We start from the raw sequence: 14,207 nt of genomic DNA on the forward strand, positions 1-14,207 counted from the left end.
CTCCACAAGTCCACAAACACTTATGTGTCTACAGATCCCTCATTAACAAACAGAAATAAAAACCATCAGTATTCAGTGTCATATTTTCCAGAGACACAAAATTAGATCAGTTAAGCTCAAAGCTGTTTTGACTGACTAAATCACACAAATGTTGATATTCAGATTAAATGGCAAAATTTAAAAAATACTATTGCAATTCTTCAAAATGCTGAGATTCTGTGCCATCTGAAAAATCATCTTGGTCATCTTATTGTCCCGGGGAGCACCTTACCCCATCTTACCCTGTGCAAAAAGCAGTATGTTAAATGAGCTGGGTTTTCAAATATGCAGTATTTATGAAAGACAAACAATATCTGGGTTACCAACATCATCCACTGAGATTATGAAACGCACTCACACAGTACAACTTGCTATCCCATAAGTCCACAGGGGCAGAGCGTCCATCAGATTTGAAAAGTTGAATTAAGTTGAAAGTTCATGCTCTGAAAATACAGAAGTCAAAGACAAGTTTTTTTTCCCAAACGCTCCTCCTGTTTTCCATTGGCCAGAAAAACAGCCCCAAAATTACTCATTGGTTGTGACAAAGCTGATTCAACAATCAGAGCATTGTTTTGATAGCACCATAGAGCCTCAGCATTTATTTATTTATTTATTTTTTCAGGGTCTTTAACATATGAATGGCTTTCTTATAGTCCCCTCAGCATATTTAGTTGGAATAGAACTAATTCATTTAACATAAATAAATAAATAAATAAATAAATAAAAACAGCCAGCCTTCAGCTTTAAGGATCTCAGTGACTGGGGAGGGATCTTCAGCACAGCATGTGTGTGAAGGTGGTTCTGAGGAGGACAGCTCCCGACATCTCTGCCGTGCCACAACCCAACTAGCGATCCCGCGCGAGTGGGACGGGTCAGCGTCCGCGCACGACCCCGAACCTGCAGGTTTGGCTCTGTCATGGCCTCCTCCCCTCCTCATAAGTGAGCATTATGGATTAGTGGAGGGAGGCGACTGTAAATCCCCACTGTTGTGCTGATCTGAATTTAAACGCTGGACAGATAATTTGTCTTTTGAAGAGAGTAGCAGGCGAGCCGGGACAATGGATACGAACATGCGCAAATTTACAGTGAGAAGATGGTTTTCCGTGTACCTGCGCAGAAAGTCGCGATCCAAAAGCTCGAGTTTATGCAAACTAGAGGTGGGTATCACTTCATTTGTTTCGCCTGCCATCCTGTGTGTCTTATTTCTTGAATTAAAGGTGTGTAGTGCCTGTAAACCATGTCGACGACATCTGACTGTTGCTGTGTAAAGTTGTTCTGAAGCGCGAAATGTGAAAACACAACGGCAAATATTTCAGTGTTTAGCGTTGCTCAGATTTATATTTGGTTACGCTTTTATTTGGTTGTTTGCATCAAACATGCATTGTGTTTCCGATTAGATTTCTCATAGGCTTTGATTTGAAATAGCCGGGTCTAGTCAGAAAAGCATAGGCTATAGGAATGTGGAAGGGATTCCTCATAATTTGGAACACATCCTGAAAGATTCGCCAAGAATCAAATAAGATCCCATTGCAGTTCTTATTGTATTTGTTGTTTCCTTTTGTATATTGTGTATCTTTACACCCTGCATATAAAGTATTGGGTTAATTGCAGCAGGAAAATTGTACAAAGCTGTAAGGGTTTTACATTTTAAAAGAGTTGGTGATGTCCTACAGGAGCAGTTTAGGTTTTTTTTTTTTTACAGATTTTGGGACTCTTAATAGTTTGATTGGGACTTGACACTGACACTGTAAAAAAAGAAAATGTAAACAGTGAAAATTCTATCCAAAAACAAACATGTAATTATATTTTACAATATTGTAGAATGCCTAAAATATTGTTAAAATATATTTAGAGGTAAAAAGATGATTTGTCACCTCAATTTACTGATAACGCGGCATTTCCCTGCACATAAACAATCACATTTGTTTGTTACATTGTTGTATAGGTAAAAAGTTTTATTATTATTATTATTATTATTATTATTATTATTATTATTATTATTATGTTGTATAACTCTGATGGTGTTTTTTGTCTGTGAGGGTAAAATTATACACTCAATATGAATCTTAATTTTATTATTTCCCACAAGTGCTGTATAGTTTTTATTTTTTTAATTAATTAGTTATTTGTGTTTGTGTGTGTGGCCTTCCCTTGTATACCTGTTATTATCAGCACATTTTACAGTAACAAAGTGGATTATAATAGCCAAAATATGTAGGTCTGACACTATACAATTTATTTTACAGTTAGGATCTTTAAAATATACTCATCAAATGATTTTCCATTATGCTTTTAACAATGTCACTGTATTTTTTTTATGGTAAAGTTATGCCAACCACAGCATCCAGTATTTACCGTGGATTTATTTTATTATTATTATAATTATTATTATTATATATTTTTTTTTTTTTTTTTTGTAACATTTCCCTTGGTATATACATATTTTTTTTCTTTTTAAGTATAATTAGGCTCAAGATTGAACAACTTTTAAAAATGTTATTGATTATTATGTAATTTAAGAACGACTGCAATATGATTCTCATCCGAGGCAGTACACACCAACCTCAGCAGAAGCAGTAAACAACAGCATGTCCTGGTTAGATTTCTAACAGCTGTGGACCCTTCCTGTGTTGTTTTTGCGGAACACTCAAATGTCTGCTGGCAACAATGATCAAAGCTAACATACCTGTCTCTCAGTATTAAAAGTTAAGGCCTCAGAAGAGTCACAAAATTATCACACTGTACACAAAAACAACAACAGAACACATTTAGGCAAACATATTCCATCAATATCGTGTATAGTTCAGCATCTCGTGGAAAAGTTTTGTGTGTGTGTGTGCATGCGTGCACTAACTAGGAATTTTAGTACTTGTTGGTTTTAGTTTCTTTATGGCATACATTTTGTCTTATTATTTCGTCGTCTTTGAAATATTTAAATAGAAACGCTTTCTTTTTCACTGTTATGCAGCTAAATGTCGCCACTGTTGTCAGAAATTTCTGATGTGTTAAAGCTCCATGCATCACTGAACCTGACAAAACTCTTGACACAGCCTTTTGAGATGATGAGTCATTGAATGTTCAATTGCCAAAACAGGATTGAAATATTGGAAATCCATATGATGCTTAGTTTTAGATTAGCAAAGTACTGCATGTACTGTACTCTGCATTGTCATTAAGATCCATATTCTGGATTATTTTTATTCTGAAAAGATGTGTGCTTCAAGCTCGGAGATCTGCATATTCCAAATCAAGCATTGCATGCACATTCCTTCCCCACAATTATGTTTTCTTATCATTTCACTGTTGAAATGATAAATATTTCACAGTGTTTAATTAATTCCACACTGTAATTAAAGCAACTCATTATTTCTCAAATGTCTTCCTGGCAATGGCATAGTGAATTGGAATATGCAAGACCTTGGACTCTCACCTGTATGCAATGTATTTCAATATTTCTTTTAATGTTCATAAACTCAAAAATCTGTCCAAAAGTATGTTTCTTTAAGAGAGAATGAATTTACTGTCACTTCCAGACACTGTATCACAAACACCATCAAAACAAAAATAGCAAATTATAAATTTATACATTAATATTAAAATAATAAAATAAAACAAAAAAAAAAAATACAAATGTACATTAATAAAATAATAAAAAATAATAATTAAAACAATAATAATAATAATAATTAACTCAATAATAATAATAATAATAATGCCCTTAATTCATCATTCAGGCTATAATAAAGTCCCACTGTCTACAAAAGGTTTTTTTTACCACCTTATTAAATCTATGTATTAACTTTAACTAATGTATGAGATTTGAAATGTCAGTAATTCTGAGCATAATGAGTTTAGATGCTCATTCTCAGTGTTTTGAGAAGGTCTTGGTAACCTTTAATGCAGATAAAGACAGAACCCTGAAGAGAGGAGATCATATTTAAACACCAGTGATAAGTATAGTCAGCCTATAACACAGCCCGGGAAATGAAATGGCTGGAGTAATTTAGTTAGTGCAAACACAGGCCCAGCATCTCTAAGCTTAGCTTTGAAGTCATCGGGTTTGGCAAAAGCAATTATGTGGAGAGGTACAATGATAAGAAGGCAGGTTTAATTAAATGTGAGATCAGTAATCAACATTGCACAATGCAAGACAAAAAGATCAGTGTATGATGTCAGTCTGTGATGTAATAGCAAACAACTGTCCAATGTGATGCTTACATACAATATATTACTGCACATTTCCAATGGGTTTTTAGTGTAGCTGTTTTCGATTTATGAGTATGTTAAAGGAATAGTTCACCCAAAAATGAAAATTTGCTGAAAATGTACTCATCCAAGATTAGTTTGTTTCGAATAGATTTGGAGAAATTTAGCATTACAGCACTTGCTCACCAATGGATCCACGCGACTCCAGTCCATCAGTTAACATCTTGTGAAGTAAAAAAAGCATTGTAATAAGCAAGGCTTGTTTGTAATAAACAGATCCATCTAGACATTTTTATAGCTAAAATATGAGTCCACTATCCATAATATTGCTTTCGCCAGTGAAAAAGTCATTTCGTCTGAACCAGGAGAGAAATATGCACAGATCAAGCACCATTTGCAATCGACAACAGTCCAAATCACTTGTTCTGAACAAATATGTCGGTGGATTTGAGACGTGAGAGGACAACAGGAAATTGAGTTTTTCATTGGAGGAAACATTATGGTTTAAAGAAAAAAAAATCTTGATGGATTTTTATCTTACAAAAATGCAGCTTTTCACTTCACAAGACATTAATTGATTGACTGGAGACTTTGTGTATTACATGTGGATTATTGTTGTCATATTTTTATCAACTGTTTGGACTTTCATTCTGACGGCACCCATTCACTGCAGAGGATCCATTGGTGAGCAAGTAATAGAATGCTGCATTTCTCCAAATCTGTTCCCATGGAGAAACAAACTCATCTACTGTACATCTTGTATGATGTGAGGGCCATTTTGGGGTGAACTATTCCTTTACGGTCTGTGGTTAACTTTATTTTAATAGAAACTTCAATGCTTTGTTTGTACACACACACATTTTTTTTTCTTACATCAAACTTTCCAGACAGAGTAGGCTGACCAGTCAGGTTTTTATGCAGCTAAATGAACTTAGACCTACAAGCAGTCAAGTAAACTGCCCGCATATTTTTGTAAAAAAAACTATCAGCAACTTAAACCAAGAGAATCAATTATAATCAACATTGAAACAACAGTATACAGAATAATATACAATAACCCACAATTCCCAACAGTACCAAAAACAAGCATAAACAAAGCAATATTTTTGCATAATACAAACAATGTTGTTCTGTTATGATAATAACATCGGTGTTTACAGAATTGAAGAAATAAAGACATGAACAAAGAATGAGATGCAAATATAAAGGTCACAGATGGATCTTTTTACAGAAGACAGTTTTGATTTTTCTCTCCTTGTTGTTAAACTACACAGGTATGTTGGCCTGATAAAAATAAAGATTTATTTCTTTATTTGAAGTTAATTATGTTCTTGATACAAGGTATTGCCATATATGCTAAAGAAGCAAGATTTTATTAATCCTTTTTTGTAAAGGAAGCCATGCAATTCTGCTCTCATCATTCTGTATTCAGGGTTACGTATAGTTTCATCTATAATTTGATGCATGTTAAGTTTATTAACAATTCATTATATGGCTAATCTACTTATGTAAGAGCTGAAGTAAAATCCAAGCTAATCTAAGTCCGGGCATTAATTTCTATACAGGGATCTAACAGATCTTTATCCATATCAGGTTATGCAACGCTGTCCAAGTTGTCACGTGTCAGATTTGCAAAGATATTAAAGATTTTATTACGACACATGCACTTGTCTTCAGTAGTTACTTCAGCGCACCAAAATGTACCTTCAGAAAGAACTGCTGGGAATTATATCATAAATATAATGTGAAATAATAGAATACTATTTCAACAATAAAATCTCTAATCTGTTTGAGCACGATGATTTTACAGTAATGTGTTGGCTGAAAACAATGCCATGACTACTTAATTTTGAAGTGAAATTGAATTAAAATAGGAGTGCTTGGATGGCTGTGCTAATTGTTTCAAAAGCATTGACCTTATTTTGTAGAAATGTGTTAAATATATCCAGGATTATGTGAAAATATATCTTATAAAACTGATTCCTCTGACTGGATAAAGTTGATAAATGCAGGAAAACACACTTCCATCCCTGCACATTCTATATTATTATCTATATTTATTATATATTTAATTATTATCTATTATTTATATTCTCAGTGTATAAACAGCCTGGAGTTAGACTGCTATGCTACTTTTCTGAGCAACTGGTGTACGATTTTCACCTGGTGGGTGATAAAAATTCATAGAACTTTACATTGAAGACGTTTACTTAGAAAAGGTAGAAATCTATCTAGTTAATATTAATAAATGTAATTCTGGGCAAACAGAGTGCAAAAGCGCAGTTTTTCAGCTTTTGGTGCAATTTGTTACTCACGATTTTCTGATTGTTATTCATTTCTGTGCAGAATCATGGGTAATGTTTTTCACTTGGAACTGTTGGGCACGATTATTTAAATAATAATAATAAATAATAAAATAATGCGGGCTACATTTACAAAAGCATATACCATTGATTAACAACCTTGTAGCTCACAGTAGGTCTGTCTTTAAATGTTTATAAGTTATCGTTCAAAATCAATTCCCTTAGGGAGACAATGAATGGAATTTTTCTTTTTACTCTAGAGTACATATTGAAATGAACATTAGTGTTCTACTGAAATGGTCCTCTAGCTTTTGTCGCAATAAGCCACTATGTCATGCATTACAGAAATTTGACAACAGTAAAGGGAGTTTTATGCACTTCAGTTTGTGCTGTGCCAGAGAAAAAAATCACTGCAGTGACACAAAGGACTGGAATTTTGACTTAAATTGATCAAATTTGAATTATTGTGAGCATAAATCAATGATCACGCTGAAATATATATATATATATGTGTTCTGTTAATGCGTGAACTTCGTATTATTTGTAGTGCACAAGCTGTATTCAATAATAATCGCAGTAAGCTTTGTGCTCTGTTACATTTACAAAGTATCAGCTTCAAAATTCTGCCAAATTCATATCAAATTCAAACAATAAATACTATTTTGGCACTCTTTAATGCGACATGAGCATTTGCTTTAGCACATCTGTTCAAGTGGCACATGAACCCATCATATCTTTCCTTTTACTACTATAGTACGAAATAAACATAAATGGACATCAATAGGTATATTATAAGGTACAGTACAACCTACTGAAATGTCTCATGTAATGTCTCAGTCAGTGTTTCAAACTGTGAAAAATGTTTAAAGCTTGTAAACAGTGCCACATAACAATGCATTTAGCTCACAATAACAATTCGGTGTCCATAAACTAATAAGTCAGCTAGAAGAAATAACTATAAAGAAGAGCATTTTGCTAAATATATGCGCTATATTGCATGTTCATAGTTTTACTCAACCTGTTGTCTGCATTATAAGAAATAATGCATGGAGCTAAAGATAAAATTCCTCCTATATAACTGCATTTTACTAATCAAGAAAAACAGAATGGATGTGTGTAAGACAATAGGACAACATTTAGAAGCATTGAGCAGGAGCCCAAACTCAATGGCCAAGTGATGCTGATATAGTTACGATTCAGGATATTGGAACAGATTCTGTGTATTAAACAATTCTTTGTGTCTTTTTATATAGTTCTCAAGTTGAAAAATGTATTAATTTATTTCCCACTTTAAGTGAACCTTCTGTTCCCAGGTGTAACGTGGGGTTTTGGGGTTTGTTTCATGTTCTTGTTTTCATGTCTTTTATTTTGTAATTTGATTTATGCTGTAATTTGATTTATGCAAGCTTCCCTTGCTCTCTTATATTCCTGCTTTGGGGAAGTTGTGGCCTAATGGTTAGAGAGTTTGACTCCTAACCCTAAGGTTGTGGGTTCGAGTCTCAGGCTGGCAATACCACGACTGAGGTGCCCTTGAGCAAGGCACCGAACCCTCAACTTCTCCCCGGGCACCACAGCATAAATGGCTGCCCACTGCTCTGGGTGTGTGTTCACGGTGTGTGTGTGCACTTTGGATGGGTTAAATGCAGAGCACAAATTCTGAGTATGGGTCACCATACTTGGCTGTATGTCACGACACTTTCATTATTGGTTCCTCAAGACAATAACCAATCAGAACATGACACATTGAACAGTCATGTGACTCTCAGTTCTGTTTGCTCATTGGTTGATTATTGTCATGTGTCCCTTAGTGTTTGATACAAATAGCCCTCATGTTCCAATTGTTCAAGTCAAGTCAAGTCTTTTTGGATTATGTTTTGTCTTTGTTGTAAATAAAAGCTGCACTTGGGTTCATAACTACAGTACACTCGCCTCAGTGGACCAAACGTTACAAAAGTGTGTAAAACCATCATCAGTTATCATTGAACTATTAATACTTATCAATATTTTAATACTTTAATACTTTTTGGTCTTGAATGAAGTACATGTATAACAAAATTAAACACTCTCGTTTAAACACACTCTCATTCAATGAATGTGATGTTCCATAGAGTTTGGCCAAAACAGTTATTTTAGAAGGCTGCATAATTATGCTGTCTTTCATTCGAAACAGATTTCATGTGAGGAGTGTGCTTATAATGTCACACAGTTCACAATGGGCTTGTATTAAACCTCAGTTAGGTGAGCAAAATGAAATAAATCTAGTATATGTTTGCTTGTGATTGCAGTAGCACAGCTTTCACGCAATCAAAATGAAATTCTTTTGTGAGATGAGTCTAAAAATGGAACCACTCAGGCCCAATCCTAAATTGAAAACTAAATTGAAAAGCCTGATTGGTCTGTCGACAAGTGGAAGGTTTTTTTTTTTTTTTAGAAGTGACATTTTAAATCAATGTTTGTAGACCATTTCCTTGCACTTAAACTAAATTCAGCGTATAAGAGTTATTTGAATATATAAAGGCGAGGCCAGGACTAGTTGTCATATAAATATTTCTCAAGATGAGTTTATTTCTCATTTTTTTTCATATACAGATGACACGTTTATATACAAATTACCCTTGAGTGTCTGAATGTTGGTCAGCGTGGTTGTATTGTTCACAAGAGCTATTTAAAGATATGATATTGGAGTTTTGGTTTGTAGAACAGAATTTCACAACTCTGAAATCCTGAATGTAATCATCCCCATGTGACAACTAGCCCCATTCTCTCCTCTATCATTTACCATCCCCATGAACTTAAGGAGAATTATCACCAAACAAGTGTTTATAATTAAAATGATAATATTCTGCTGATGATCACAATGAGCTCTTTTGCTTGGCTTGGCTCAACAGGAGCTGTCAGAATTGTTAATCAGGCCCCAGTGCTGAGGCTGAAGCTTGTATATCCTCAGTTTACTCATCATCACATCACAGGAGAGGCCCGGGCTGGACTTTGGTTATGTAATGCAGCTGCACATTTATTTATTCGTTTGCATGGCGTGCCTTAAGCCGCTTTAAGCTGTCTCTGAGTTGTGTCAGTCCCAGCACGGTGCATCATTCAGCTGTGCTCAGCGTTTGAGTTCACAGGGACATCTCTGCAGTCCATACTGTCCCCTCTGCAGGCGCCCACCCTCACCTGGCAGAGCCCGAGAGAGATGATTGCATTAGGAACACAACCGACCCTTCGCTAAGCTCCTTGGTTACTGTTACTTGCTCAGACAAGCACTACAGAACAAAATAATTTGGAGATTTCTGTGGTTTTAATAAAATGTGCCCAAAAATATCTTATAGATTTTCAAAGAATTTCTCTTTGGCTTTGAGACTTTAGTCTTTGTAACTTCACAGATCTTCTTTATTCACCAAGAGCTTGTAACACTGCAAAGAGAAAGGAAAACTTGAAATCGCATCATATGACCCCTTTAAAATTTTACAGATTGATCTTAAATTTATAGTAAAAACATATATTTCACAGACTGAAATAATATGAATATTTTTTTGACAGCCACTTTAAAAACACAGAAAAAAAACACACAAGCTGAGGTAAATAATATATACAGTAAAAGGTGCACAATTTCATACACACAAAATACCATCATGGTAACACTCATTACACTTAAATAATGCAATAAACATTCATTTAACAAGATGTAACAAAACCCTAATGTATATAAATATGAAAAAATCTAGAAGACACATTGTTATTTCAGTATAAAGAAACATCAAATGTGACTTGTTCTTTTCTTTTTCACTTCCAAAAACTAGATTAACAGTGTTTTACTGTAAAATCACATGTAACGGTTCTTTAGATATACTGTATTACAGTTTTTCACCGTACAGAGTAAAGGATTTTCACCATGGCATTTTACAGTTTTTACTGTTAAAATTACATTCATTTTTATTAATTTAACTTGGAGCAAATGTATTGTAAGTGTTCTTCTGATGTTCATTTTTGCCAAGGAGAACTGAGAAATAGTTTAATCTACAGCATGAGCTCCTCAACATTTATTTAAATAAAATACATTTTAATGATCATTTAGATTATGTACAGTACGTGTGTGTGTGTGTGTGTGTGTGTGCGTGCGTGTGTGTGTGTGTGTGTGTGTGTGTGTGCGTGTGTGTGCCTAACCTCAGACTGTGCCAGGTAGCCTGTCACTATAATTAAACTGTAAATCACACTGGATAAATCACAACCTGCTAATGACTTTTATACTAAAAATAAATCTGAACATAAACATGATATTTAACACTGCTTGTACACTGTAAAAGTGATAACCTGCAGATATCATGTCATCAAATCTAAGACTATCAGAGTGAAGAATAAGTTCTTTGTAACTGCAGTCTGTGTACTTAAAGTCTGCATCTTTAACAGTGTATATCCCCATGCGTTACATTTGCGTGTAGTTCAAAGCATTATCAAATTAGCCAAAATATTTGATAAACAACGAGGTACCAAGGGGTGTGTAGATCTTTGTAAATGACAGGTTTTCTAATTCTGCTGAAATCTGTGGAGCTTTCTGCAGGTTCCATACAGACCAGCTTTTTGCTCCAAGTAATTTCAAAGTACCTGTGATTCTTATTGTTATTTGTATATTGCACACTTTTGTGTTTGTCATTTGCTTTGTGAAAAAGCACCTATGAAAATGGCATTGGGATACATACACTCCTGATCACACCATCTGAACCCTTTTCCTTGACCTGTTTACTACTGCTATCCATAATGCCAGCTGGCATCGTATCGCCAAATATGTTTAAACACACAGCTTTATGGCAGAAGCTTTTGTTTATTTCCCTCTGAGCCGTGCCATCTGTTGCCTTTGCAGGATGACAGCATCTTAAAGGAGTTTGATATCAGCCATCATGTGAAAGAGGGCTTTGAGAAAGCAGACCCGTCACAGTTCGAGCTGCTCAAGGTGTTGGGTCAGGGCTCCTATGGAAAGGTGAGCTTTGAAAATGCTGCATTTGACTTATTCTCTGTGTGCCACTGTAATGCAGAGTCATCGATAGCTAAAATTAGATTTGCCATTTGTTTGGATGTAATTTTGTTAATGCATGTGGAGTTAATGGATGTAAAACCATTTTTTTGGTGTCCTTATAAACCCTTCGGTTGAACTTTAGAAAGTCAGGACCAGTTGTGTCCCAAAACAAAAAATAACTGCCTGTTCTAAAACCAAGCAAGTTTTCAGCCTAGTAAGATCAACACAAAGGCCGTTCAGTAAGGTAAGCTGCATAATCAGAGATACCTTTGGAGAGATTTGAAGCTAGCATCACATTTATTTTTAGCAGAGAATTCAATCCCAGAATGCAATGCAATTATCCTAATAAAATAGACAAAGCAAGAGACTTGTTGATTATAAATATAATTTTAATTCACTCAATATTGAAAAAAAAGTGTAAGTCTTTTACACTGTGCTTATGTGTGCTGTGTATTTTGTTTAATAGAGTACTGTATTGTTAGCTTAGCAACATGCTAACATGCGCAACTTTGAATTGAGTCTTCTGTGCTATTTGTATGAGTTATTTCCTATTTAGAATAATTCAATTTAATCACTCATGTTCTATGTCAGTTAGGATGTTGCCTTAGCTGCTTGTGTAAGTGGTTTAATTACTCCACTTTAACTCGTGCCTTTTTCCCTTTGAAACACAAAAGATGATTACAAAAAAGTATCGGTATCATTCTTCAGAAGCCATGCGATAGCTTTGTGTGAAAAAAGACATTGACACTTTAGTCTTAATGTCTTTAAATGCTGGCTACATAGGCTGCTCAGAGCAGAAAATACATTTCTGTCTGTCATCACACAAAGCTGTCATATGGCTTAAGATGACTTGATATATACTGTCTTATGGACATGTTTTATGGCGTTTTTCACCCTTTTGGAGCTTGAGAGCCCCTGGACACTGACTAAAGTGTAAATATCCTCCGATTTAAATCCAGTCACTTAAACTACTTCAAGAGTTGATCTGAGAAAAAGATCAAGTGTAAATATCCTCCGATTTAAATCCAGTCACTTAAACTACTTCAAGAGTTGATCTGAGACGCATTCCAGACAAAACTGGACAAATGTAAATGCATTCAGTTGTTGAAACCACATATATAAATTGTACTGCTCCCAAAATGTTAAAAAAATAAATGTGTGAGATTGTGTTATAGGCTATATGACATGTTATAGCCAGATGGCTTTGCTGCAGATGAGCAGCGGAGTATCTCTTCAACAAACTGATGATACTAAGTTATCTTAGCAGTGCTGATGCCACTCTCTCTCCTCCCTTACGAAAACTAACCATGGTTCATTTGCGTAAGGGCTGTTGTGGTCTCTGATCTTGAAATTAGCTGATGATGAATAAAATACAGGTTGCTTTTCTTGTGAACTAGCATATAATGAGGGAGTTAAGATCAGATTTATATCGGTTTTATGGAGACACATTAATGTGGCCAAGTGTAAATAGAACCAATAAATCAGATAACCATCCAATCAGTAAAAACACATGAAGTGACCAGATGTAAACAGGCCCTTAGATTTGTTAAAATGGTTCCATTTACATAAATGCGTTTTCGCAAAATGAATCAATTCCTGCATTATATGCAAATTTAACTGCGTTCACAATGAAAGCATAAGGTATGAGCTGCATTTTATTGATCATCAGCTATGCTCAAGATCAAAGACCGCTACAGGGAGAGAGCGACATCAGTACTGCTAAAATAATTTAGTTTTACTGCTTTTAATGAAGATGAGAGTGTGTTAAGCATCTGCAACTTACTTTCATTTTCATTTGCGGCAGTTTGCGCATTGGTTTGCTGAAGAGATACTCAGCTACTCATCTGCATCGGTGCGTGGTGCATTAGCGATGTCATAAATGGCTATAATGTCATATAGCCTACAGCACACGTTTACACATTTATTTGTTCTTTTTTTGGGTTTTTTTTTTTTGGGAGGAGCAAAAATTTACATATGTGGTTTCAACAAGCGGATGCATTTAAACTTGTCCAGTTTCATCTGGAATGCATCTCAGATCAGCTCCTGAAGTGGATTAAGTGATTGAATTTAAATCCATCTCAAAAGCATTTCAGAGGGCATTTATAGGCTACCCAATCTTTTCACGATCACATGACGTGACCAGATGTTAACAGGCCCTAATACAGGGGTGTCAAATTCAGTTCTTGGAGGCCCACTGTCTAATCAAACCTAATTAAACACACCTAATCCAGCTAATCAGGGTCTACTAGATTACTAGAGGATTACTAGAAACTTCCAGGCAGGTGTTTGGAGCTACACTCAGCAGGACAGTGGCCCTCCGAGACCAGAGTTTGACACGTGCTCTAAGATGTGTGAATATTATGGGTTTTTGACCTTACGTTTCATTTTACAGGTGTTCTTGGTGAGAAAAATCAGAGGTTCAGATACAGGACAACTCTATGCCATGAAGGTCTTGAAAAAAGCAACACTTAAAGGTAAAACTGACCCTTAAGCCCTTAAATGATGTGTTCTTAATTATGATTTTACTCTACAATTTGCGTGCTTTGCATTTGTCACTGTATGCACTGATGTAAAACCTGCAGTTATTATTTCACCGCAACATGACATCTAACCTGTGAGTCATAACTGAGCTGCTAGGATGCCTGAAGTGC

General features: G+C 35.2%; 1 protein-coding gene across 1 annotated transcript in view; it reads left to right on the plus strand.

The window, feature by feature from the left end:
* Positions 1-792: 792 nt before the first annotated feature.
* LOC109063023 (ribosomal protein S6 kinase alpha-2-like) overlaps positions 793-14,207 on the plus strand; it is a 41,083-nt gene continuing 27,668 nt past the window's right edge. The window contains exons 1-3 of the mRNA XM_042768419.1: positions 793-1,196; positions 11,404-11,520; positions 13,949-14,030. Of these exons, the coding sequence (XP_042624353.1) occupies positions 1,098-1,196; positions 11,404-11,520; positions 13,949-14,030 (298 nt within the window). The 5' untranslated portion in view covers positions 793-1,097. The remainder of the gene's footprint in view (positions 1,197-11,403; positions 11,521-13,948; positions 14,031-14,207) is intronic.

Source organism: Cyprinus carpio, chromosome A13 (assembly GCF_018340385.1).
Source record: "Cyprinus carpio isolate SPL01 chromosome A13, ASM1834038v1, whole genome shotgun sequence".
In the NCBI taxonomy this organism is placed as follows: Eukaryota; Metazoa; Chordata; class Actinopteri; order Cypriniformes; family Cyprinidae; genus Cyprinus; species Cyprinus carpio.